The sequence below is a fragment of the Triturus cristatus genome, chromosome 12 (genome assembly GCF_964204655.1).
Source record: "Triturus cristatus chromosome 12, aTriCri1.1, whole genome shotgun sequence".
NCBI classification, from domain to species: domain Eukaryota; kingdom Metazoa; phylum Chordata; class Amphibia; order Caudata; family Salamandridae; genus Triturus; species Triturus cristatus.
This window is the reverse complement of record NC_140595.1, coordinates 110,342,636-110,365,691: the sequence shown is the minus strand read 5'-3', so window position 1 is coordinate 110,365,691 and position 23,056 is coordinate 110,342,636. Positions and strand designations below refer to the sequence as shown.

Sequence of the window (23,056 nt, the reverse complement as noted above, 5' to 3'; positions counted from 1 at the left end):
GGGGTCTATGGGGAGCCCTAGAAGCTGCGGGTGGTTAAGCCAAGACCAGCCCCAGATACCGCAGTACAGGGTCGAGGGTCACCACGCAGAAGCAATGAAGACAATCCAGACACCAAAGGAACGTCTCGAGGCCCACCAGGGAGCGGCCAGGGCACAAGTCAAGGATATTCAGAGGGGGGGGTGTAGCAACCCCCGGATAGGCCACGCCTCTCCAAGGTAGGTGAGATTCGTAAAACACTACACATAGTACCACCCACAGCCTTCAGTGACGTGCCTGTGGTGGGCACTGAAAGACTCATTTCGCTACTACCACCTCAAGTCATCATAGCAGAATATTGCGTTATTCTTTGCCTACAGCGGGCTCATCTCCACCGAGGACAGACGGAACCTGAGCAGCAGCTTGTCTGAGGCCAGGCGTTTCCAGGGCTTGGAGTGTGACCACAAACGAGCCCTTCCGGTCTGCGGGTTGGGACGGCGCGGGTGCGCGCACGCCCCCAGCACATTCCGTCAACGTTACACCAGGGGGCGACTGCGGAGAAGGGGCTCTGGAATTCGCCTCTCACTGCCCAGGAACAGCTTCTGCGTGTTCATAGGGACTCACTCCCGGGCAGTTCAACTGAGGGAGGGGCAGCAGACTTCGTGACCCCTCACTGAAATTTGTGGAATCCCACATGCAAGGGAAATTCACCCAATGGCAAGTGAAGAGGAAATTCAAGAATAACCAGATGTTCAGGAAAGAGGAGCTGCAAATATACCGGGCCCGTGGGAATAAGGAACAATATGTCCAGCAATAAGCCGGGCAAACACTAACTATGTACAGAGCTTGGTGTCAATCTCTCGGCTCGCAATGCTTCAAATAAGAGGAAACTGAAATTCAATGCTTGCTCACATTAGAGCCAAGATAAGTATACACAAGCACTGGCAAGGCCAAAAGGTCTAATAATTTGCTGCCAACCTTTCACTTTGTCTACTTGGCATGGCTTGTGCGCATCTTTATTAGTGGAGGTGGGGAGAGGAGGATTTTTTGCCTGAAAAAGTACACATCATAGCAGTCACTGGCACTTAAGGGTACTACTATATGTGTAGATGTGTTTGTCAACGGGCTTTGCTTAGCCAATGGCCGTGCCTACAGTCCTATGTTCTATGATGCAGTGGGCGGGAGAAAAGTGAACGGACCACTGGATGAAGAGAATTGGATGAAAGCCCCATAGCATATGAGACATGTTCCTAAAATTCTAAAGGAATCTTGTCACACCCAACTTCACCCCCCCCCAAAAAAAAACACCCACCAACAAAAAACCTCCCTAGTTTTATACTACGCGAAAATACAACAGTGACCGGATCTTGAGGTTTTTGCCACTAGTAACCTCAGAGCTGCTCTACTTCTTGGCGCTTTTGGTGGAAGATACATCACTCAAAAACATCATGTATGAAGAAACACTGCCTTCAGACTGAAACCATACCCCAAGATTTAGCTTGGTTAGCTACCTCTTAAAGACTAGGCTTAATGCATACACTATTACAAGGTACACTCCTACCCAGAACTTGTGAACTTCCCATGGGACGACTAAATACATTCTTGGAAGATTGCAAACAGGGCCAGGGCTCAACACCGTGGAACCTCACACTGCTCCCAAGACTTAAAGCAGATGTCCTAGATTTGTGTATACATAAAGACATTCTTGGTTGTGCGCAAGGTTTGTGGAAGATTAAATCTATGTTAATAGTGCCGAAACACCATTTTTTTCCTTCTAAATCTAGGATTTATTTCCGCTCAGATCTAAATTTGAAATTCGTTTTTATTTGTTAGCTTATAGGCATAAGTGAGCAGCGGCCTTCCTTCTAACCTTCACTTTTTCAACTTGGGACTTTTTTTATTTGGACAACCCCTTGATTCTTATTCTTACATAACACTATGCCCCTTTTTGCTATGGCAAAGTCAACCCTTTGTGTTAAAAACGCGATGAATGGACTTTAGACCAGGCCCCTGTAAACCGCTGGTCTACACCGATTTCCTTAGGGCCACTGGTTTGAGGCATTGTTAATCACATCTCAGATCATCCTTGAGAAGTTTATCAACTCTCACCTTCATGTTATTGGCTGTATCTTATGCCTCCTAGGTAGTGCTTCCACTGGATTGCAAAAGGTACTCAATCCCCGAAAAGCACATTCAATCATCACACTTTTTCACATTTAAGTATCTAATGCATGCATTATTCACGAAAAGCAAATCAGGTATTTTCTTCACTGCACAGTCCACTAGTTGGCTTTACAGCAAAACAGATGAATTGCGTCTTTGGATCTTGAACAAAGGAGTTCAAATAAAATATTAATCAGCAAAGACAGTAACGTCCATAAGCCACACAAGAAAAACCTGCCCTGTTTTGTAGAATAAGTCATTTTCTTAGGACTACAATTGCCATCAACATGCAGTCTCAACAAGTTATTCCCCAAACAATTGACGCAGGAAATAACTGAAATCCCTGACCGGGCCTGGGCCAACAAGCAACTGTGAGGCAATTTCAAATATACCATGCCTAAAGTCAATTACTGAAATGGAAGTTAAAGACAACAGGGAAAAATATTATATATATATATATATATATATATATTATATATATATACATATATACACACACACACATATAAAAAAAATCTCACCCACCTAAGTATCACTCTCAGTCATGTCAAAGCAAGACCCCCGACAGTCTTAAAACCCAAAGTGGAGGACAGGATTTAACACCCCATGTGAATAACAGATATTTTTTCACCTCCGTTTCAAGTAATGCCATATACAACTCAGTTTGTGCACTAGTTATCTACTTGATGTCGCTTACATCCCCAAGGTGAAAAACATAGTTTTCTCACTGTAATTCTATATTGTATTGCAATTGCATTTATATAGCGCTTACTAGCTCATGCAAGGCGTCAAAGCGCTTTTCCGGTGAGTACCACACTACTCCGGAACCCAAAAGGATTAGTAGTGAATATGCCATGGTACTGGATATTTATATTGCACATAATACTCATTTGGCCTGTTGGTACTTTGAGCTGACACGAGTTTGTGGTTGTGAAACACTTAACACAGACTCTCTACTAAAAGATTGTGTTCCCTCAACCAAATTGTGAGTGGGATGGATGGTATGATTATACTCACCAAGGTATTCATTAGAGCGGGGGTTGAATGGGATGGGAGGTCTTGTAACGCTCTAAGCAAGTGGTTCTTGACTTTTTGACTTCTGTGGACCCCCTTATTCATTACTAGAATCCAGGGACCCCCACTGAATCATTAGAATCCGGGGACTTCGGTCCAAGCAATCTTGATGATTTGAATCACAGAATACACAAAAATACGGAAACTATAGTCGAACAAACACAAATTGTTAAATATTTTATTGAATTCACCAACATTAAGAACTCCAAAAGTAAGTTTTAGTGGGAAGGTTGGAGCGTTGTCTAAATTCTGTTGAGGCTGCTCATCGTGCAAACTATATTCTGTTTGATGCGTTTGCACTTCTTTCCCACGAACCAATCTGATGATACCAACTTTAATTTTGCTTTAAAGTTTGACAGCAGTTCAGAAGTACCTCCAACTAACATCATTCGACAAAAAGCTACTTCTGCATCAAAATGGACCAACTTGTGTGACATGATCTGTGTTCACACTATTGTATTGCAATTTATAAAAATGTGCCCCCCCAAAAAATTCGCAAAGGATAAATACATGTGCAGAACTAGGCGACAATGCTTTCCTTCGCATTGAGAGAAAAAATGACATCATAAGACTTGTACAACACATCACAGGAGAAGACAAACCAACGAGCACAATAAGGTTTGCTGAATCAGTGGCCTAGCACATATGAAAAAGCAAACCTTACTGAACATTACAACTAGGAATTTTCAATCAGCCAACTCAAATCATCTGCTAATAGTACAAACGACAAGACATGGAGCTAATACTCTGGATTACGGAGCCCCATCAGGGCTCTGAAACCACCCACAAGAGTACAGATACACTTCAGGAAATGCCCGAAGATTTTACCGTGCCAACAACTAACAGCGACCCCATGGAGCAAGGACCCAGTAGGTCATGGAGCAGCCGACTGCAGCATAAAACGAACTGTCCAGACTCAACTGAAAGGATCCTTCACCATCAACCAGACTTCAACAACCTTTATATTCTTAATCTATACATTAATGATAATCATGGCCCTTCGATAGGCTAGCCAAAAACAATATATGTATCCCTCAGTGGCATCCACCACTGTCACTCATGCATCCGACATAACATAGAAACCCCAAGACAACACTGAAGATGGAAAAAACACCTGAAACGATGTTACTACCAGTCAATCTATAATATATCCATGTTCTGACCACGTCCAATTTCAATACATTAACAATTCACCATACGAAATAGATTAATGGCGGTTGCATGAACACAGGAAATCATAGGGAATGAAAACTACGCATCCTAACGTGATGTCTGCCCGGCCCCACACGAGGCTATTCAAAGATTGGCCCCACGGTTTATTTGATCTGAACGTATCTACGGTCTTACTTCATGACGTCAGGAAGACAGAAGGGGGGGGGGGCGGCAAGTGCTCCTTTGTTATATCAAGGCCCCCTCAATTAGTGCACTGGGGCCCCTAAGCCTTGTGCAAATTTATAAAGAGCTCTTCAAAAGCTCAAACCTACTCCGTTTACCTTATTGATTCAATTAGACATGCATTGCCGCATTTACACAGCTGATGCGGCCAGCTACGCCACTGCTATGGGTCACCACCCACCGGATGCTGGTCCAGAGGCCACAGATAAACCCCGGGCTGTCCTCCCTCTGTACTATGTAGCTCTCAGCGACTAAGTGGAAGGCTCTTATACGACACAACGCCCCGCTACTTTGTCTCGTAGAAAACAAGCAACAGTGTCCTAGTAGAGTAAGCGGAGTCGAGCGGCCGGGGCAGGCGGCATGTGGGTTGGAAGGGAACGCTGGTATTCATTTCTTTTTAATCGTGCTGCATAAGCCTCGTAAAACTCAATTAAAAGCAGATTAGCTGTAATAAGTCGACAAAGGACTGATGGGGAGAAAGGGTTATTATGTGCACGTCTCGAAGCAGATAGATTGACCGTACAGGAAGGAATATAGTAGCTTACTAGCCACTAAAACACTCACTGACTCAGAAGCGCGCCCACAATTTCTTTTTAAGCTTCTGCCAGGGGTACTACGGTAATTTATCTTGTACCCATGAATACCATGACAGCAGCCCTGGCCTGGCTTCATTCAACTCTGTCGGAGGGGCATGGAGCCAGTTATCTCCATATGCTCGCCTTCTCCGTGGTTAATAAGAACGAAAGAAAATGGGGCGAGGCATTGTTTTTCTAGGGCGCTGTCGAATACCAAATATGTGCAATCTTCATTCTAATTCGTTCCTCTCTCGTCCAACATCTTAGCGACGGAAGTGTAAGATCACCCTTGCAGCTTCTTTTTCCGCCCACACTTTCTCTGACGCCGTGTTCCTTTCTCTTGCACCCTCTCCATTTTCAGTCCACTGTCTTGCTCTCTGCGCTTAAGTCTGATCAAATATATAAAAGCTCCGGTTCCACAACCCAGCGACTTTAATAAAGATGCGCACCTTTTCCCAAACGTTCCCACTATAATACAAGTGCATTCTTTCATTAATTCTGCCCCCACCATGTTATGTGCGTTTCCTCTAAAACTGGTTACATCGGCATGACTCGCAAGACACCCCCTGCTTATATGTAACATTTGGCGAGACATAACTCACCTTTCTGTGCCACTATTGATAACCAGCCAAAAGGGCTTTCTTTACATGTCGGTAATGACCAGGCAGGTCATCTTTATGAGCGAATGGGACACAGAAGGTGCTGCAATAAACAATGTAATACACACCACGTCCTAGCTTCAAGGCGTGTATTTTAGTACATGTTTAACAACACTGTGGCTCACAGGGGTCAGACTAGTCTCTAGTTAACCCGAAGTCTATCTAGTTACCTACTTGTCCATAGAAAAGGCTTCCGGCTAAACTACAATCAAATTGGCATGTCCAGGTAGAAAGAAGCCTTACTTTTGCTTATAACTGCAGTTTATGTGGCCGGGGGCTGGACTCAACGTTCCTTTCAGTGGCCACGAATCGTTACTCCTTCAAACCATTGAATCCTCTGACGATTATCAAGACATACTTAATTTTTTCAGAGCACGACCTTTGCAATATAGACCAGTGAATCAATATTTTAAAAAACGGGGCAGTGGCTGGCAACATCTGCACATGCTGGAAGTTCAGAAAGTTTAATGAGGCTCCTTACAGCGACACCAGCAATACCCTAATAGATGCTGAGACATGTCTCACGTCAAACGTTTGAGGAAAGTTTCAGTTCCTTTTCTTTTAAATGTTATCTGGCTGATCTTTGACCACAGGGTTCGAAATCAAAGGTGTTTCCGTTATGGCTCCACCCAAAATACGATGAAACAAACAATATACGCTTATAACAGACGTCCACGGGTCACTGACTCGACCCTCAGTGGAAATATGATCGTCCATCCTGTTATCCATTCATAAAATACAACTTTACTCTCCAGCTGTTCTAACAGATTCCAATGCTGTCCCTTAATTGCCACCACCAACAAGCTCTTTAATAAACGTTCAAATAAATCCCAGCAGATTCGAAGGAACGCACAATGAATCACACACCCTAAGCACCTGTTGAGTCTGGTACCCTACTGCGAGGGGTAAAAGCCCTCTCCTTAGCTGCTTCTTCGGCTATACACCGGATCTCTATCCAAGTATGCTGTAGGTCAGTCGTTTGGCTGGCTGTCGTACAAGGAAACAGTCACTTCACACGAAGTACCAGCTATTACACCCAATGCACCAGTCTTCAGACCACCCCACGCTTTGTGCAGCCTTCTTCCACTGCCACACCCCTTCCTGCCTTACACCAGTATAATACACATCGGCTGCTTACTGTTGTACTAGACTGCAACAACCCATACATCCAACACTGACAGACATGCCACTCTGCTGCGCAGTGGTTACTAACATCGTCTGCTGGTGACTGCCTCCATTAGGGAGGCTGCTGCGCCGGTTAACCAGCATAGTTTTCCACATGACAAACGCCTGTGGCACGTAATCCCAATAATGCTGCTGCAGCCTGGAGTGCGGCAAAGGCCGTTTACATGGTGCTTGCAGCAATGAATGGTAACCGTAAAACCCATCCAAATGTACCGGACACCACCTTCCACGAATCCGGCTGGTATGCTGCAACCCATCGCCACCCTTAACGTGGCTCCATGTGCAGTTATGATGCCACCCACGGAGGTTACGATGTATAACCATGCTCCTTCCTCCCTTTACGCTCTGGTCGAGCTCAGACCTCTGCAGTAACGCGGGAGGTAGCGGAAGCTTAGACAGGAAGGGCAGAGACTCGTGTCTCACCAGCCTGGCCGCGCCCTAGCACTGCCGGGTCTTAACATATCTACTCTGCTTCCCCACCTAGATGCCAGATCCTCACAGGTCACCTCTTTCCAAAGGCCCTGTGAAAGCATGACCCCTCCCTCTCCTTAACCATGACAAATTAATACTGCACAGATAAAATCGCACCTCTTCGTGGTTGCATCTATCATCATATGCAGTTCTTCAGGATTTTAAAATCTCTTTTCCCACGGTCCGGTCCGCTGGGTTCAACTAATTTCCGGTTAGTCGGGCACACCCCACCTAATGCCTGCGTTCCCTCTCGAATGTGACACGGCCACTCCACATCTGTCGCCTGCCTGTACCGTGACAGCCCGCCTTCGATCTTTTCGATTCCCTTCATTCACGCAGTTAAATTAATCCACTGACTCTCGCATGCAATCCTGGCCCCCAAGATTTGTAAATCTCGTCACCGTTCCCTAGTTCCATCTGCATGCAGCCACACCCCTGTCTCTCTTGCCCTGTACCCGCAGCTCCAACCTCCATCAGCCCCCAAATCAGTTCATATTGTGCTCCCTCTCGGGTCGCCCTTGTCATTCCCACCGACTTTTACCTGGCAGCGCTTTGACAACTCCTACTCGACTTCCCCGCTTCCCTTGCAGTGCCATGTTCAATCCCCCGGGTCTCACCTGTTCGCGGGCCCGTCGCTCCTCCTCGGTCTCCCGCTGCAGTCGTTCGGCCCTCTCCTCTGCCTCATCGGCTTGCTGCTGCAGCACTTGGATTTTGCGCTTTACCGCCTCGATACTGGTTACTCCCGCCATGGCCAAGTCCTCGAGCTCTGTCCCGCTTTTTCTCCGCCCGGCCTCGGCCTCACCCTCTCTCTCTCTCTCTCTCTCTCTAGAGCACCGCTTCCCTCTCGCTCTCCCGCTCCCTGCTTCCGGCCTGCACCGCCCTGTTACGACCGGAAGTGAGGTCAGACCCAACAACGCCCTAACACGCCAGAAGGAAAGACTACAACGTCCTCCGTTGTCAACTAGACTCACTTTAGTCGTAATGTCTATTGAGCTGGGCAAACCTAGGCTAAGAAGTCTTTCTTCTGCGAGTACGTACATTCCAGTATGCGTTTCAAGCCTCGTGTTGAATACGGCCCACGCGTTCTACCAATCAATAGTCTCAAAATGGTGTCTCCTTGTCAGACGTTGCCTTTGAAAATAGACCGAAAAGGAGGACTACAAAAGCACGCGCCCTCTACTGGCCAAATACCTTGTGCAGTTTGCTTTGAGGTTCGCAGCTCTCAGGGCACATTGTGAAAAAGTGACACTCCGGGTTTGAAGTAGAATTGTCCATTTGATATACTTCACCCTTTATCCTTTCGAGAAATTATGCTCTATTGTGCGTGAAACTTATTAGTCCTGCCATTTCTTGCATACAAGCCAACACTTCCGATTAAGGCAGGAGGCTCATTATTTTACAATATATAGCTTAATTTAACTTTGCCCGCTTAAAACTTTACTGCTGTGCAGCTTAATGAGGAAATTACATTCATTTTGTTTCTAAATTGAAATTTCTCAAATACCCACGTAGTAATTTCTGCTTCTAGTTGCAGTTTTATCTGTTAAAAGGGTAAACCATAGTTTGGCAGATTTTTATAGAGATTGCACTGCCCATAGCTTAAAATAGCAGAAATGCCGGTAAAATGCAGGTCAAATGGCAACCCTAGTAACTTTTTGTATCATCACCCAAACACCATCAATAGGGTTTAGGTCATCCCCATGAATTCTGTGCAGATTGTTTAAAATATTATGTTGTCTATACAAAATCTAACTGTGATGTAGAGGGGGCGAAGTTTGGTGACGAAACTTTTAGTGATCCTGCTCTTCACAACATTCATGCATATTTTGCATTTGAGCACATTTAACAGACCTCATTCCCTGTCCCACGCTGTGATCCCCAAATTAATCCCTGTTTCACATGTGAGGCCTTTTTTGGAGGTCCTGAAGTAGTCAATGGTTTCTGGAAAGTAGCCTGTCAATGTAGTCTCATTTAAAACTGGTGTTCCAGTGCCATCATTATTATTGCACTCCAAGTGAACGCAAGGTATATATTTTTTTATCTAATTGTTCTACAGCATGGACTGTACCCCACGGGTTTCAGAGTGCCGTAGGACGTAAAAGAAGCATTGACTGCAACACTTGGAATTGTAACATGAACATACAGAGTAAATATTTTCAGAGTAGGGCTCAACATGTCAACAAAGATGTACATGAAGCTAGAAATATAACATAACGGAGAATTGTATAACTACTACTTAAGCATAGATTAACACCTATCCACGTCATATGTAAATAAGTATAGGTATTCATAGAAAGTGGTTTCTCTCCAACCTATGAAAAATCCTCATTATAAAACATATTTAGAATTAAACATTAACAATGGCAAGGTGGGCTAGAGAAGGGCATCAATGTATTGGCTAAATGCACTAATGTGAGCATTTTCAGATGCAGGTCAGTTAAGGCATGCAATCGAAATTTAATAGAGAGCTCGGAGTGAGCATTTAATATGTCACAAAGTCATACAGAGCGAGAAGATCAGGGCGTGATAAACATAGAAAGGTGTCATGGTAAGTTAGTCCATTGTAATGTGATGAACAAGAAACCAGAACTGAATCAGCAGGACATAGGCAAGAGCACAAGAGGGGTATTCAACAAGACAGATTTAGGATAGAGTTTGAGAGTAACATTATTAGAACATTAAGCTAAGCATCACACATGAGCAGTAAGGTAAACAGAACTGTGTTTAGCCAATTTTGTTAGGAAGTTAAAGAAATAGCCCTCTGTGGGAAGAATAGCTAATTTGTACCCTTTGCTTTTGATTTCTTAGTTGAATTAGGGAAATCCGTTTTTTGTGAGTTGCCAGGTTCTTTCAGGTGTACAGATGGAAGATCTTTTGAGGCCAAGAGTTGTGGAGAACAATTTATTTTTTTACAAATGTATCAATCTATTTATATAATGTGGCTTTAGCTGCATCTAGGAACATTTTACAAGAACAGAAATAGTTTTCAATGGTGATAGCCACGACAGAACAATAGGCATGAACAATCGTTTACCATGATTACGATAACTTGTTGAACTGGGATCGCAATAGAGGAAAGAAGTAAGCCAGTTTAGAACCTGTCCCTTAATTGCTACTGAATTGGAAGACACGGAGGGCAGTGTTTTCTTGTCAATGATGTCAAATGCTGCTGACATATCCAGTAGAACCAAATGGCAAATGTCAACATTGTACACTACGTGAAGAATGTCACTCAAAATTTGGAGAGTCACAGTTTCCATTCGGCATTTGGGCCAGAATTCTGATTGTAAGGTCTTCAAAAGGCAATTGTTGGACATGTGCAATTGGCGTTGCATCAAGAGCACTTTCACAGTGATTATTGTTACTTTGGTGAGAAAGGTGATTTTGGACACAGACATTAAATTCTAAAATCTAAACCAGCTATAGGTTCATTTTCTTGAGTAATGGGGTGATTGTAGAGATGGGCGAGCCGCTGAAAGCTCAAGCCTGGAGCCTGGCTCAAGCTCAGCTCGAGGTCCTGTTGGAACCTCGAGCCAATAACGAATCAAGCTTTCAAGTGGCTTCTGCTTGACACCCCACCTCTACACAGGATGTGGCATTACAGCCAGTGTTGCTGACTTTGGAACTAGGGAACCACGTTTGGGTTTCGGCGTTGGCTCAGCATCCTGTGATTCTGGGCAAATCACGTAATCTCCCCATGCCTTTAACAAATGAATGTGACTTTGTGTAATGTAATCAGTGCCCAGGTAAAGTGCTCCAATATCCTCAGGTCAATTATGCGCAATATAAAAACTGCAGAAAATGCACAAAGAGGGCAAAACAAATTGTTTACATAAAAAAAATACAATTAGATACATATTAAGTGGCTGATTTATACAAAGCTACACCAGAAAACCAAGATAAATCACAGCTGACCACTTAAATTGTATGATCTTAGGCAAATAGTTTATTTCAACAAAACTCCTTTTGCTTCATTATTGCATAATAAAGTACTTTTAAATATGTGAGTTCTGAATAGCAGTTGTTCAAAACCTATTGTGTTTAATTTAGTAGACTGTAATTGTGGTCTATAATAATCAGGGCCATGTACAGTGTTAACATGACAAATGTCTTGCCTCTTAGTTCACTAATGGTTCACAATAAAGGCGTATCATATTTTACGTGATGTATCTTATATGGTTTACATAGCAAACATTTTCAGGGTTCGGCTCGTGAACCAGCTCTAAGACCCGAGCCAGACCCTTGGCTCAGTCCAGGCTCGGCTGTCCCTATTAAGTTGTTAGCTCGCCTACTTCTAGGTTATTTCACCAAATGTAAGTGCAGGTAGAACAATTCTATCTTCATGGGCTGAGTTAATTGTTTTCAGGTTTATTAGGACGATGCCTTCAGTGCAGTGTTTTATTAGAATACTGGGATTGGGTTCTCTGCATTCAAAAAGAGTATTTGTTCTAAGTAATAAACCAAACTATGTATCGGGTGTCAGGTGTTTTTGAAAGAGGATCACTTCGTAATGCTTCTTTTTGAAATTTCCAGCAATAGGCTGGGTTGTGTTCTAAGTTGATTCCTTTGTTAATGTGTGTAATCTTGTGGTAGAATAAGTTGCCAATATTAGATGCAGTGGTGCTGAGCTAGGGGTGCTTGGTTTCTCAATGGTAACAGTGCAGCATTTGATAATTCGGAGCACCTTGGATCAATTCTCAACTTTTATGATCTGTTTTCTAAATTACTTGGCATTAGTGGGGAGAATGTCTTTCTTTGTTAATTTGTATTTGCGACTTCAGAGCCATTACTGTCTCTGGACTTTGACGTTTTCACCAAATCATTATAGAGCTTTCCGGGAAGGGGCGTGAAATCACCATTCCACAACCTCTGTGCTCAGAGAGGTATCAATGGTTTGTGACCACAACTGTGTTCTCGTACTTTTGATCAGATGTCAACACCTCTTCGTTGCTCACCTTCCCCTTTGGCTATACTGAGAGTGGCCTCAAAGGGAAACTTTGTATTTTTAAAGCAGTAAGGCAGCACCGGCCCCTTTAATGAACAAGGGCTGCTTTCAAAAAAAGTCCAGTTTGGGAATGCGGAGCAGAGATGGGGGTCTGCTGTCCTTTGCAGCCCGCATCCCTGCATTTACACGCAATCACAGACCATAGCAAATTGTTACCTACTTAATTAATATGCATTTGGTAAGCCTTTTTGCAACCCCAGCAAATGTATCATTTCTGATATGACCTATTAGTGCATTCCCTTTCTCAAACCAGTCTGTGTGGTGCAAATTGCGAATCCTTGGTTTGTAAATGGGAATAATACATCAGGCCCGTTATTCGCTTCAGAGCGCTGTTCTCAGTTCTATTTGTAAGTAGCTCATCTTGGCCATGTTTTTGCTTTGCACCCTGAGATTTATAGTCCTGTAATAATATCATGATTGCCCAATCCAGAGGTCAGAGGAACAAACTTGACTGTATGGGCTTCTCACACACGGATGGGGGCTTGAGATCGCTGCCGTTGGGAAGTAGGGCTGGTGGCTTTATCTATATATATCCAATGCCATAGTCATTTTTACCATTTATCCAGGACATTACATGTCCATTGTAAGTGAGGTACTTGTGTATCAGTCAGTTCGAATCAAATATGACTAAACACGCTTGTGGGCTATTGTGAAATCTGCACACCCCACAAACAGTAGACTCTGTCCCATAGACAAATTGTTTCCAGTGCTTGGCTTGAATTTATCAAGTCATTGCATTGTGGTAAATGTAGTCTTTTTTTCAGTTTAATGAATCAAATTGAACAAAAACACCTGAACATAAGGATTTGTAAATAGATGGTCCACAACTGGCAAAGTTGTGTCCCAGTGACATGGAGCCGTCTGATTAATCTAATTGATGGCAGTGGTGTGGCAAGGGTGCAAAGGGCCCTCACGCAAACAAGGGAAATGAGCCTCCCTTGCCACAGTCCAGCAGTGCAATACAACCTTAATTCAATGCAACCTTAATTCTGTCCCAGAAGGCTCACCACACATCTGGGTTCTGGTGTCACTCCACTTGCTGCACTATCGATAGCTACGCCCCTGACTGGGGAGACGTGACCTGTCACGGTAAGCGTCAAAGCAGGTTCCCCAAGATCACGTTCACTGGAGGAGCTCCTTCCCCTGGTTTTTAAGGACCAATTCGGCAGCAGTGTGCTTGCTACGTGGTGTGTTTCGAGAGGGGAAGTGGTTTTGTGGTGAGATACAGAATAGCATATGTGACTCATGCCTGACTGTAGAAAGAGGGAGGCCTGCTGTGCCACGCTGGAAAGAGGGCGTGTGCATGAGCCTCCGACTAAAGGTGCAGCATTAAAAGGCATCTTGTTGTCAGTCCTGGACATTCGCCTTGTAAGCCAGTCAGCATCTCTGCTTTATTGCCCTGTGGTGCCCAGGGCCGAACTGAGAACAAAAGCCAGCCCTGGTAATTCTTTTGGACCGGCCTGCTGCGGGGTGCTAGTGAGGAGCACTGCTGCTGTTTTTGTTACAGGGGCCCAATATTGCAGCACTGCTGCAATACCGGCCCCCCCCCCCGCTCCCCCACTCTTCCAGCCCACCGGGAAAAGGCCAGATGCCCACTACGGCCAGTCCAGCCCAGGTGGTGCCCATGTATCATGGTAAAGTCTCCCCTCCCCCAGAAGAGGACCCAAACTGTGTACTATACATTCACCCTTTACAGAGACCGACCAAATCTTTTGGAGAGCTGATTTCAGATGATGTCCTGGGTGAATGGTAAGAATTGCAGCGTTAGCGACATAAAGGATAAAGTATCCCCTGCCATACATTATAAGGATATTGAAAGTCACGACTAGTTCCATAACCTTATAGAGGAACGAGGCCGAAGAGTCCCTTTAAAGGTTATGGAACTCCGAGGTGACTTGCAGTATCCTTATCATGTACGTCAGTGGGTACTTTATCCAACATAATACTTGTTCACATCATTACCTTTCCCACAAACCACGTAAAACACATAAACAATCTTTCAGATATTTGTTGCAAACAGATATTAGAACCAGACCAATACAAATTAATCCTATCCAAGGAGTGCATACAAATAAACCGATCCTGTCTGCTTGTCATTATCAGCTATCAAAATAGAGCAGATGAAAGAAAAGCAACATTCTGTTTTCGTTGCTTTAAACAGTTGCTTCAGTTATGCTCCGTGACTTGGACCTGCCATCTCAGCTCAGCTGCTGGCTCTGACATTAGGCATTGTGACATCAGAGTTCGATCGAACTAACTTATAATAGTCGAGTTCTGGCATCATTTCTTTCTAATTGGCGACTAGATGCATTGCAAGCGCCGGTTATAAGAGACTGCCAATTGTACAGGGATTACATAATTGTAAATAAAGCTTGCTTTCCCTAGTGGGAATGCAATCTGCGATGTGACCTATGTACCAATGGATCACATCACAAATTGTAACATTCATGTGGGTGGTTGGTCGCAAAATGACCTGCCTAATGATTATATGAAGGAGAGAGGATGTGGCGCAGCGGCCAGAGCTGCCTATTCGAAAGCTGGAGATCCGGGTTTGAGTCTCATCATAGGCTCAATATCCTGTGATTTTGGGCAAATCAGCCAATCTCCCCGTACCCATGGACAGCGCCTGGAAACCCTCACGGATGATAAGCCGTGCTATGTAAATCTACACATTTATTTATTTATAATATGTGAATGATAAATTCGGCAGATCACAATTTGCGGTGCTCTTTGATTGGCTGTAAATGCAGTGATACAGGCTGCAATGGACAGCAGTCCTCCATCCCTGCATTTGGCCAGACGGCCCTGTCTTGTGGTCCCAAAAGGGAGAACCACAGGCAGGCTAACTTTTCTCTTACCTACAAGGGAGTGAGCTGTCACTGCTGACTCCTTAACTTACCTATGGGCTTGGTAGACTCTGCGGGGTCGATTCACAATGGGCATTCGCGCTTGCGGCCCAATGAGTAACTGCAGCAAACTGTGACACCCAGGTTGCTGAAGTTAGGCACTTCCCGTGTGCAAACTAGGGGCGCGGCAGAAAAACAACCACTCTGATTTAGATTTCAGTAGTAATGGAAAATCCTGCAGTTGTGAATGAAGTGCACAGAGATGTGGTATTTGTGTAGTGTAAAACTAACCAATAGGCAGCAGAAGTAATACATCTTCTGATGGCGGATTCTCTACAAGCTAAGAATCCACTGGCAGAATTACCTCTGCCACGACATCTCTATAGTGTAGGTATTTCAGCTGGTGGATTGCTCAGAGGAAGGTCTGTGCAGCTCCACCACAACAGTCGGTGGGACGATCACAGAAAGATGCCCTAGAGAAGGCCTGGTTGAAGGCGCTCACCTGAACCATGGACACAGGATGAAGAAATGGTTGTCTTTCAGCGTGTGTTCTTCTAAGCGCACTATGGAAGCAGTATTTGGTGGTAGAAATGAAGGCACCCGACAAGGTGAGCATTTAATTCCATATATGGGGCATCTGAAGATGGTAGCTGGTGTCTTGTGTTGCTTTATCCCTGTTCTTCCTGCATTATTAAAGGAAAGTCCAGATAGCACAGTCACAGCATTCAAGGAGTAATCCTGGAAAACTTAGGAAAAGATGTGGCCTAGTGGCTGAGCTGCCAACGTTTGGACCGGGTACCTGGTCTCCAATCCTGGCTCCTGCACTTCACTGACAACGTGTTATTCTCTGCAATTCACATAGGGGCATATGTATCAACCGAATTTTTAATCGCAAACGCTGCGATTCGCAAAAAACAGCGTTTGCGATTAAAAATTCGCAAAACGGGATGTATGAGGCAAATTCTCATCGCAAATTTAAGGAATCGCTAATTTAGCGATTTCTTAATTTTGCGTAAACATTTAAGAAATCGCAAATTGCGATTTCTTAAATGATATGTAACACGCACCAAAGCATTGCGAATTATCCTTAAGAAATCGCAAATTACCTCCAACTTCGAGTTGGTGGTAATTTGCGATTTCTGTTAAAAATGCACTTTTTGGAATTTTACAAAGTGCCACGTGGCGCACATACATGCCCTTAGGGCATGTATGTGCGCCATATGCACACACATGCTCATTTCAGGGGTGCATCAGGGTGTCATCATGACACCCTTGCACCTTTGAAATTATTCTCAAATTGCGATTAGCAAATTGCGAATCGCTATTTGAGAATTACTTCCCATTCATTCCTATGGGTCTCCTGGCCCATAGAAATGAATGGGAAGGTATTCCTTAATTGCGATTTCGCAATTTGCTAATCGCAATTAAGGAATTTTAAGAAATCGCAAAAGTTTTGCGATTTTTTAAATACATCCCGTTTTGCAAATCTCAAATAGCGATTCTTTAAAAATCGCTATTTGAGAATCGCAAATGGAGATGTTGATACATATGCCCCATAATCTCATAGAGCCTCAAAAGTGTAAATATGTGAAATGTTGTGCAACTGTAAAAGTGTGAAATGTAAAAGATTTCTCATTCCAGTATGAAAAATCCACACTCAATGTACACAATTTGGAACAATTGTTTCATAAGTCACCCACTAATTTACAGCACTCCCCCACTTCCCAGCTATTCAGCAGAATATCAGAACTAATGCATACAAATCAGAAGGGTAACCCTGCTGTATGGGGCAGCAGGCAAGCGTTAAAAAGTCCCCCTAATCCTTGGTTCGAACCTTGGCCAGGATTCAGTCAGCCTTTCATCCTTCAGAGGTCGATAAACTATGTCCCAACTTTAGTGGGTAATAACTACTGTGGACACCTGAAACACGTAGAAACCTGCATTAAAGTACAACGCGCTATATAAATAAATGGCAATGCTTTTTATCTAGGGTACTGCAAACCGTATTTCAGGTATTAGAAGAGCAGGGGTGCAGACCTGTGCTCCTCTGACACCCCAAACTAACAATTTTGGGTGATACGAGGGAATGTGTGAGATCCGTTTTTGAAATGCAGCGTGGTAAACTGCCAACTTTCCTTCTACTAAGTGTATGGTAGTTTGTGTTAAAATGGGGCTGGTGAAGGGGAGATTTCCGCCCCGCTTATCCGGCGAGGGTCTAAGGACTATATTATATTGAAAGGATTAAGCCCTTTGATTTACATTTGGTTTGATGTGATTTGACCAAGATTTATAGAGCACGACAAATTCCCGAAGGCGTCAAGGCGCTGTAATCAAGGTAGTCCAATTCACCCCAAAAGCAGCTTACACAATTTACAAAGAATACTATGGAGTCTCCCTATAAGACTATATCTATGTATTTTTATGCAATGCCCCTATACAGAATTAGTGGTAGAACACTCAGAGCCAGGAACAAATCTATGAAACTACCTCCTCAGGCACTAATATGAGGATAGCAGAAAAAGAACTTTAGGCACAGTGCAATTAAAAATATTGAAAAATAACTAGAGCGCTCGGACAGCACTGAGACTACTTGCGTGTCCGCACACACATGCCCATTATATAGCGTCTCTATTGAACAACTACAGCTTTAACTGAACTATGTCTCCCCTCTTTCAACCAGGAATTGGGCAGCATCTACCTTTCCTCCGCATTGTGTAGGATTAGATTATTGAAAATATTCCTGATTTGAATGATGCTGATGTGGCAGGTGAGGATTTAAATGAGCTTGAGGTGTGCCTGAAAAAGTTAAATATTATTGGCTCGATTCACAAATTCATCTCTGTGCCTTGACATCTTGGAAACAGTCAGAAATTTACTCCTAACAAGGTCTGGAATTAATCCCCTTTCAGGGCTGGTAGGGAACTAAAACACCTCCAAAAACCGGTGCAGGAATAGGGTAACTAGCCTCTCGATGAGGCTAAATATTTTCCCAGTGAAGAAGTAAAAAGAAGTTTGCAAGTGCATTTCCACATCATACTTTTTTCCCTCATGTAAAAATAAAAATGTGAATGGAATTTTCTGAACTTTTCTAAAATTACTCCTGGCAAGCTGCACCTAGCGAAGGTTTGCTAGTGTGCTGTGCAAAACTCTAGAGAATACAACAAGTCATAAATCTGTACCTATGGGAGGTAGTGAACCCATAGGTTCTGATTAACAATTTTGTGAACTAGCCTCTCTCTGCTGACATTGACCAAGGAGAGAAAAGGAAAGGAGATTAGGTAATAGCCATAATAAGTCTCACCAACCGCTTGTGCATTTGGTCTCCAGTCTGACGAATACACTCAAGATCTTTACATGCAGATGTGAAAAACCTGGACATTGTAACCCTCATTGTGAGAGGCCCAGGAAATGGGCTGGTATTTCCCCATCTTTGGAGGTACCAATACTGGGACTGCCGGTAACTCCGGTGGGCGGAAAAATCCAGCCAATTACAAGTCTGACCCTGAGAGTGAACTGTATGTATGTATGTATTTTCATTTATAAAGCGCACTGTAACCCAGCGGGCATCCTGGCGCTAACTAAGAAATGGGGAATTGGGTATCAGTCAGTACAGTGTGCATTTCAGTATTCAAACCCTCCCCTTCAATAAACCCACCCTATCAGTTTGTCACATCTGGCAAATGTATTAGTTTGGGCTTCACTGGAGAGACTTGGGAATACTGGAAGTGTTACAACCATCACATGTTCTATCCCCTGTATGGAAGTCCCTTCACTCATAGGTCATGAAAGACTGTGGGAACCGCGTTTGGCTGCTTGTCATCCCCTCCAACACATGGCAAAATGTTCATAATGCTAATGGGGGAAGTTGTATAGCTGACTATAGATTGGTGAGAGGAACGCTCACTGCTGGCCCATGTGGTGATATGACGGTCACAAGTCTGAATCCCGGCAAAGGCAGACTCGGCTTCCATCTTTTCAAGTTAGTATATTGAGAACCATAAATTGGGTAAAAGTAACATCTGTTATTCAAGACACTTTTAAGTCTTGTATGAAGTGTTATATAGAAACAAGCAGTTATTGAGATGATATTATATCATATTATATTAAATTATACTATATTATATTACATTTTACTATATTATTTTATATTAAATTATACTATATTATATTATAATATATTATATTATAATATATTATATTATACTATATTATATTAAATTATACTTTATTATATAAAATTATACTATAGTATATTTAATCAAAAAGTCCCAATTCATGAATATTTGGTATTATTTTTATAAAAAAAAGACATAACATTTTTTGGCTTGTAGCAATCATGAAAGGCACGTTGACACAATTTTGGTTAACTTTCCTACAGACAGGGGCGAAGAGTGCCACAGCCAAGAATATTTGCTTGTTCAATAAATAGTGGTAAACAATAAATAGTAAACGGTTGAGTTCGGGCAAACATTGTACTCAATGTTTCTAGGTTTAAGGTGCTCAGTTCTTACTGTGTCTCGACTGCAATGCGCACACAAGTTTTACACAAAACTTGTACGTATGAAATGTGCTAAAAAGGAGTCTTACTCTGGGTGATGACACGACTTTGGAAAAGGTGCATCCAGTGTAGTTTACTATCTGGTAAAGGTTGAAGAAGAATGAGCTGAAAGTAATTTGGTGCTTGGAATCAATGAGGTTCATACGACAAACCCCGTAGGTATTTGTAGAGATAAAAGGGATTGGTTTGCTGGTTTGTCGTGCACTATATGTTGTAGGACATGGTAAGCAGCGTCTTTGATAAGGAAGGTGTGAAATTACAAGTCTCAGTCTTTGCCACAAGTAGATATGATGAAGCAACAATTTATGTGTTTAGAACGTTATATTGCTAATTTTGAATTCAAGAGATGGAATGTGAGGATGCATGTATATGTGAGTAGCAAATGTACATTCGTACCAGAATGGCTGCATCACTGCAATGACTGCATTATCCTGCAATGACTGCATTATCCTGTAATGACTGCATTATCCTGCAATGACTGCACTATCCTGCAATGACTGCATTATCCTGCAATTACTGCATTATCCTGCAATGACTGCATTATACTGCAATGACTGCATTATCCTGTAATGACTGCATTATCCTGCAATTACTGCATTATCCTGCAATGACTGCATTATCCTGCAATGACTGCATTATCCTGCAATGACTGCATTATCCTGCAATGACTGCATTATCCTGCAATGACTGCATTATCCTGTAATGACTGCATTATCCTGCAATGACTGCATTATCCTGCAATGACTGCATTATCCTGCAATGACTGCATTATCCTGCAATGACTGCATTATCCTGCAATGACTGCATTATCCTGTAATGACTGCATTATCCTGCAATTACTGCATTATCCTGCAATGACTGCATTATCCTGCAATGACTGCATTATCCTGCAATGACTGCATTATCCTGCAATGACTGCATTATCCTGCAATAACTGCATTATCCTGCAATGACTGCATTATCCTGCAATTACTGCATTATCCTGCATTTACTGCATTATCCTGCAATTACTGCATTATCCTGGAATTTCTGCATTATCCTGCAATTACTGCATTATCCTGCAATGACTGCATTATCCTGCAATGACTGCATTATCCTGCAATTACTGCATTATCCTGCAATTACTGCATTATCCTGCAATGACTGCATTATCCTGTAATGACTGCATTATCCTGCAATGACTGCATTATCCTGTAATGACTGCATTATCCTGCAATGACTGCATTATCCTGCAATTACTGCCTTACCCTGCAATTACTGCATTATCCTGCAATGACTGCATTATCCTGTAATGACTGCATTATCCTGCAATGACTGCATTATCCTGCAATTACTGCCTTACCCTGCAATTACTGCATTATCCTGCAATTACTGCATTATCCTGCAATGACTGCATTATCCTGCAATGACTGCATTATCCTGCAATGACTGCATTATCCTGTAATGACTGCATTATCCTGCAATGACTGCATTATCCTGCAATTACTGCCTTACCCTGCAATTACTGCATTATCCTGCAATGACTGCATTATCCTGCAATTACTGCATTATCCTGCAATGACTGCATTATCCTGCAATGACTGCATTATCCTGCAATTACTGCATTATCCTGCAATGACTGCATTATCCTGCAATGACTGCATTATCCTGCAATGACTGCATTGTCCTGCAAATACTGCATTATCCTGCAATGACTGCATTATCCTGCAATGACTGCATTATCCTGCAATTACTGCATTATCCTGCAATGACTGCATTATCCTGCAATGACTGCATTATCCTGTAATGACTGCATTATCCTGCAATGACTGCATTATCCTGTAATGACTGCATTATCCTGCAATGACTGCATTATCCTGCAATGACTGCATTATCCTGCAAATACTGCATTATCCTGCAATGACTGCATTATCCTGCAATGACTGCATTATCCTGTAATGACTGCATTATCCTGCAATGACTGCATTATCCTGCAATTACTGCATTATCCTGCAATGACTGCATTATCCTGCAATGACTGCATTATCCTGCAATGACTGCATTATCCTGCAATTACTGCATTATCCTGCAATGACTGCATTATCTGCATTATCCTGCAATAACTGCATTATCCTGCAATGACTGCATTATCCTGCAATGACTGCATTATCCTGCAATGACTGCATTATCCTGCAAATACTGTATTATCCTGCAATGACTGCATTATCCTGCAATGACTGCATTATCCTGTAATGACTGCATTATCCTGCAATGACTGCATTATCCTGTAATAACTGCATTATCCTGCAATGACTGCATTATCCTGCAATGACTGCATTATCCTGCAAATACTGCATTATCCTGCAATGACTGCATTATCCTGCAATTACTGCATTATCCTGCAATGACTGCATTATCCTGCAATGACTGCATTATCCTGCAATGACTGCATTATCCTGCAATGACTGCATTATCCTGCAATGACTGCATTATCCTGCAATGACTGCATTATCCTGCAATGACTGCATTATCCTGCAATGACTGCATTATCTGCATTATCCTGCAATAACTGCATTATCCTGCAATGACTGCATTATCCTGCAATGACTGCATTATCCTGCAATTACTGCATTATCCTGTAATGACTGCAATATCCTGCAATGACTGCATTATCCTGCAATGACTGCATTATCCTGCAATGACTGCATTATCCTGCAATGACTGCATTATCCTGTAATGACTGCATTATCCTGCAATGACTGCATTATCCTGCAATGACTGCATTATCCTGCAATGACTGCATTATCCTGCAATTACTGCATTATCCTGCAATGACTGCATTATCCTGCAATGACTGCATTATCCTGCAATTACTGCATTATCCTGCAATGACTGCATTATCCTGCAATGACTGCATTATCCTGCAAATACTGCATTCTCCTGCAATGACTGCATTATCCTGCAATGACTGCATTATCCTGTAATGACTGCATTATCCTGCAATGACTGCATTATCCTGCAATGACTGCATTATCCTGCAATGACTGCATTATCCTGTAATGACTGCATTATCCTGCAATGACTGCATTATCCTGCAATGACTGCATTATCCTGCAATTACTGCCTTATCCTGCAATGACAGCATTATCCTGCAATGACTGCATTATCC

At 42.9% G+C, this 23,056-nt stretch overlaps 1 protein-coding gene across 11 annotated transcripts in view; it reads right to left on the bottom strand.

Annotated features, from left to right (window-relative positions):
- Window positions 1-23,056, bottom strand: part of TPM3 (tropomyosin 3) — an 88,690-nt gene that overhangs the window by 51,352 nt on the left and 14,282 nt on the right. For 6 of the 11 annotated variants that reach the window (XM_085638342.1, XM_085638341.1, XM_085638345.1 and 3 more), the window contains exon 1: window positions 8,117-8,386. The exons of the other annotated variants lie outside the window; for them this stretch is intronic. In XM_085638342.1, the coding sequence (XP_085494468.1) occupies window positions 8,117-8,248 (132 nt within the window). In that variant the 5' untranslated portion in view covers window positions 8,249-8,386. Of the gene's footprint in view, window positions 1-8,116; window positions 8,387-23,056 lie in introns of those variants that run through there. 11 annotated transcript variants of the gene reach the window in all.